Below are 5,181 nucleotides of genomic sequence, written 5' to 3' on the forward strand. Positions count from 1 at the left end.
TGTTTAAATTTCGACTCTACAATTGAATCATGAAGAGTCTATGGAATGAAGTGAAGCTGTAGAGTCTAAATTCCATTGATTCCGATTTTTCATCCGACTCACTTTGTAGAATCTAAATTCAGACGAATCAACAAATAGAGAATATGTATACCCTTTGAACAAGCATGACAGTGAAATAATCGGTAAAACCTCGTCTCCCATCCAAGACGAACCGGCGCCACCCGTATTCGTCCTTCATCTGGATGCCGCAGAAAATAACGGAAAGAGTGGGAGCCGAACCTGAGTCACAACAAACACCAAATTTTCCCCCAACCACTACCTGTTTTCTATTATATCTGGGTATGAACAGGGGCGGACCTATTAACAAACATCGGGTTCCCAGGAACCCATTCGGTTTTTAATTTTTAGTACGAATATATATAACAAACTGAAAAGGAACCCATAAGTAAAATATATTGGGAACCCATAAACAAAAAAAGCTTTGGTTGTCAAGGGGTTAGTCCGTGTTATTAATTCGTTGATACCCAGGTTCGAATCCTGTTTGAGGCTATTACTAAACTTTTTGTTCCGTTTTTTTATTTCTATTTGTTTCTTTAATGTAAAACCCATTAGGGTTACAACAAAACTAACAAAAAACAACGGCAGCAGACTGACGAACAAGTGAACAACAGTCAACAGCGCCTCCACCCTCAGCGACCATCTCCGCTCGTTCCGGCCGTCCTCCTCCGCCTACAGCCGTTCTCCTCCACTCCAGCCGATAGCCGTCCTCCTCCGACCGTTCTTCACAGGTGTGTTAAATTAACCCATTGTGACATTGATTTTTTTAGTTGAACAGATTGTTAAATAATGTCTTTTACTTTGGCATTATTTATTTCTTTATGTCATTTTTGAGTTCAACATATAGTTAGGGAAATTTCTAGTTCTACACTGAATGCTTGTGTTACTCATTTTAATTCTGCTATACATATTGCTTAATGGTCCCAACGGTGTAAATTGAAATTGTTGATGCTTTACATCATTTTTGAAACAAACAGTGGAAATAATAATGCTTTGAGGTTGAGTATATAAATCCTTGTTAACAAATATTGATTAAGGTTGTTAGATCCTGTAGTGTATGTATTGCTGTCAATCTCATATTCTTGTTGAGTACCCAATGGCAAAGCAAATAGGAAGATGCTTCTTGCTTCTTTTCATTCTATTGTGATTTTAGTTAAATTATAGGAACGGGGATAGGGAACGTACTATGAATGCTCTTAGAAGATGTAAATACCGGGGACATTACATTAGGAAGGTTGGATAGATGGTGGGCTGATGGATATTTAGGGGGAATCCCTTATCTTAAAGGGAAAAAGTGCCTACAAATGATGTAGATTTTTCTAGTGTTTTTGGATAATTTAATGTATGTAATAAGTTGAATGAAAATAAACCATCCCACCTTGTTTGAGCAAAATAAAGATACAAATTTAAAGGAAGCAAGTACAAACAGAACATAACAATCATATAGATTTGTCTATTATGTTTTGAACTTTATCCGACCGGAACCGTCGAACCGACCCGAATATTTTAATGTCCGGTCTATGAAATTTAAGCATCAAAAAGTAGTGAACCCATTAGAAAAAAATCCTGGATCCGCCACTGGGTATGAATGGATTTTCATTAGTGTAAAGATGTTTATTATCGTAGCTTCCGTTCTTTGGGTATTTTTGGGTTGTTAACTGCCCGCCAATAAGAAGACCGGTTCCGAAGTCAAAACTCCTTAAACCCTAATCTCACTTCCCACCGGCCGCTGCTCTTACTTTCCTCCTGAATCAACCATGGGTCGCAGCAGCAGTCAAGCTCTTCTCGACCTCGAAACAACCACTCACACTTCTTCCTCCAAAGGTACACTACACTTTCTCATAACATCAACTCCTCCTATTATATCTTATTAACCATCCCCACCTTTTTTTGCAGAATCAGCGCTTTTGCTTTGCAAACCAGATGCCGACGCTGACCTCTTGTTGAAGAAGATCGAAGCTGCAAAAAGTAAAGCTAATGCAGTTCCCGTTACTAAACCTGCAATTACCGCTCCTCCTCCTAGCCTAGGTTCGTTTTTACTTTGTATATGTATGGTTAATGGTGATGATTTCTGTGTAATTTTGTTGTTAGTTACATTATTTGTTGTGGTTCAGGAATAGGTATGCTAGTTTAACTTACGAGAGCCCGAGCTCGGCTTAGTGTGCTTAGTTTTTATGCTCGGCTCGGGTTTGGCTAGTTTATTGTTTGTTAATGAATTCATATATATTCATAACTAGCTTTTATATATAACAATATATACATTATTTGGTTATTTTTATCGTAATTTTTTTTATAATAATAGTTATTATATAAATACATATCAAATATTGAGCCAACTTGAGCTCGAGTTTGTTTATTAAACAAGCTTATTATTATGCTTGGGCTTGTTTAGGCTCATGAGCCAGCTCGAGCTCGCCAAGTGAAGCGTGGGCTCGGGTTTGTTTATCGTACAAGCTTATTTTTATGATTGGGATCGTTTAAGCTTGGCTGGATTCGAGCTCTTAGAGGACTGAACTTGAGTAGCTCACGAGCGGCTTGGCTCATTTACGTCTTGTCCATGAAGATGAATTGGTGCCTTTTTGTTTGTACTATGTTATAAAGTAATTTTTGATTTTTTTTAGTTTGCTGCATGATTATTGCTTGAATCTGGTTTTCAGATTTTACATAAAGATGAAATGTTGATAGCTATGTGCAGATAAAAGTGTGTAGCCAAATAATATTTAGTTTTCTTTTTTTTTTTTTAAATAATTTGAGGAATTACTTTTATTGTGATGTAAATTAATGCTTGAATGTGGTATTTGTGTTACACAAAGATGAACAGATTGATCATCATCTGCACACAAATGTGTGCACTGAGCTACATTGCTTAACTGAACATGTGCACTAGGTTTAGTTAATCATTTAAAGCAAACAAGATGTTTACGTTTTTTTTTTTAAATATAATTTCATTGCTTCAGTTATGGGCAAATTGAAGGACTTTTTAGGAGCCATGGCAGAATCAAATAAGAAGTTGCAGCAAGAGGCAATGGTACACAAATATTCTCATGTTAATTGTTCGACATCTGTGAATAGACTCAATTGAGTATAGACATTTTTACCAAATAGTGCACTTTTATGTGCAGAACTCCAAGAATCTTGATATTGAGGCACTCACAGGGGATGAATCAGAATATATTGAAATGGTATGTAAGGTTTTTTTAGCTATCTTTTGTTTCATTTACAGGCACACTTGGTAAAAAAATACCATACATTCTCTTCAGTCTTGAAGAACAAAGTTTAATTAAGTTTGTTTCATATATTTTTGTTGTGAAAATTTGATTACTACATAATACGTTGTAGATTATTGCTTATAGTAATCACTAAGGTATCCAGTGATTGGAGTTTTGAATTTTTAAACTTGATTTTCATCTTCCTTGTAAGAATGCCAAAAATGCTAGTTTATATAGAAGAGCAATTTTTATAAGTGTGAAAATAAGCTGCACAAAATATAGATTTGTAATATGCAAGTAAATTATATTTATCTTGTCAGTTTTATCACTTCATCTTACACCCACTTGGTAGCTTATGTAATGATGGTTTTTAGATAATAACTCTATGCTCTATGAATTTCATGGTATTAGAACCTCAAAGCTCTTGGTATATGCCTGTCAATGGGCGTGATCTTGATCTAAATTTAGCGTATATGTGAACCCGTGGACGAAAAGGTTGAATATTTGGGTTTATTTATTTAACACTAGATTTTAAGAGAGTGCTTTTCTTTGATCTTGATCCACATTTATGTGAACCAATCGATGAAAAAGGTTGACCCGCCCCATTGTTCCAAATTTCCAATTAAGGATCTCATAGGCGAACCGTGAATATATGGGTTGATCCATTTAAATACTAGATTTTAAGGTAGTGTGTTTTCTTTCTTTTTTTTCTCTTTGGAGATTTGAGGCTTTTAATTCACTTTTTCATTTTGTATGTCCACCTAATGTGAACCATTGGGTGTCAGCCCAATGGCCACCAGCCCGCATTCTAACCCGGAGGTGGCGGGTTTGAGTCTTGCTCGTTCCCAATGCCCCTACGGTAGCGGATTTAATCCACTTATTTGGGTTCTTTATCGGATCAAAATCATTAGCCAACGACCCATCTAGCTCATTGATAACACATAAAAAATGTTTGTGTACTGATTTTAACCCGTCCATTTTCTCGCCTCTTTGAAGTGCGTATTTTATTCTATTAATCGTATCTGTGTCTGTTAACTGACTGGCAGGATTTAATGCTCGGTGTTGCTGATCTAAACACCCCTGAGGCTGCTGCTGCTGCTGAATCCGCCATTGTAGGTTCTCAACCTATCATATCTCTTGATGCCAGTAGTAGTGAATCTGAATCAGAAGATAGCTCTGACGATGACAGCTGCAGTGATGAAACTGACAAGGCGTCCGGCCCTTCAATGAAGTCAAACGGTCAAACCCTAGGTGATAAATCGACAAACGCTGTGTCTGAAAATGGTCAAAAAAGAAAACGATCGAAGATTGTTGAGCTCCCATAGTAAAAATACATTGACTGCAAGAAAGTGATGATTTCTTGTAGCATTTGCAAGAGATGCTTTGGATTTGAAAAGTTTGATATTTTCTATTTTTAATGTATATGGTTTGCAAGATGAAATGAAGATGTGGTTGTGTGCTTGGATTATGTTGTTCGAGTTTCGTCAGACAGGTAAAGAAGAAACGAGCAAACGGCAAATGTATTCTTTCAAAATCTGTTGCATTTTTAATTGTTTTGGATTATGGTTCATAGGGTTATAATACACAACTAGTTTAAGGGAGGGGTTGAGAACCTGAATCAGAACCGAACTGAAAATCAGAATGGAATCGATAACTGGGTTTACCCAGTAGGATGGGGCCTCGCCTAGGCGTGTGCGGCGGGTTGAAACCGAATCCAACCCCACACCCTGAAATATCTGGAAAATCTAAACCAAAGACATGACTGGTATATGAGGGGTTGGTCTTGATCCTTTCAGGCAGAGTTAGTTTTGAGTTAAGCGGTCGAATATGAAATATCTTATATTTGGGTTTTACCCGGACCGAACCCAAATTCACCCTAAAATGACTTGACCTTTTGAATCGATAGTTAACTCGT

At 36.9% G+C, this 5,181-nt stretch overlaps 1 protein-coding gene across 2 annotated transcripts; it reads left to right on the top strand.

Moving 5' to 3' along the window:
• Window positions 1-608: 608 nt before the first annotated feature.
• Window positions 609-4,734, top strand: LOC110942139. Of its 2 annotated transcripts, none has more exons than XM_022183866.2 (6): window positions 609-788; window positions 1,668-1,881; window positions 1,954-2,085; window positions 3,015-3,085; window positions 3,180-3,239; window positions 4,313-4,734. In XM_022183866.2, the coding sequence occupies exons 2-6, from the start codon at window positions 1,815-1,817 to the stop codon at window positions 4,589-4,591; spliced, it is 609 nt and encodes a 202-aa protein (XP_022039558.1). In that variant the 5' UTR covers window positions 609-788; window positions 1,668-1,814; the 3' UTR covers window positions 4,592-4,734. The 2 variants fall into 2 exon arrangements, with proteins under 2 accessions (XP_022039558.1, XP_022039557.1); XM_022183865.1 differs by having other exon boundaries at window positions 1,684-1,881.
• Window positions 4,735-5,181: the final 447 nt, after the last annotated feature.

This window comes from Helianthus annuus, chromosome 11 (assembly GCF_002127325.2).
Source record: "Helianthus annuus cultivar XRQ/B chromosome 11, HanXRQr2.0-SUNRISE, whole genome shotgun sequence".
Taxonomy (NCBI): Eukaryota; Viridiplantae; Streptophyta; class Magnoliopsida; order Asterales; family Asteraceae; genus Helianthus; species Helianthus annuus.

Excerpts from the sequence above, each read along its gene's own strand:
- LOC110942139 (XM_022183866.2), top strand. The coding sequence starts at position 1,815 with ATGGGTCGCAGCAGCAGTCAAGCTCTTCTCGACCTCGAAACAACCACT. Across the intron at positions 2,086-3,014 it reads CGCTCCTCCTCCTAGCCTAG|TTATGGGCAAATTGAAGGAC; the intron begins GTTCGTTTTTAC and ends TCATTGCTTCAG. Across the intron at positions 3,240-4,312 it reads AATCAGAATATATTGAAATG|GATTTAATGCTCGGTGTTGC; the intron begins GTATGTAAGGTT and ends ACTGACTGGCAG.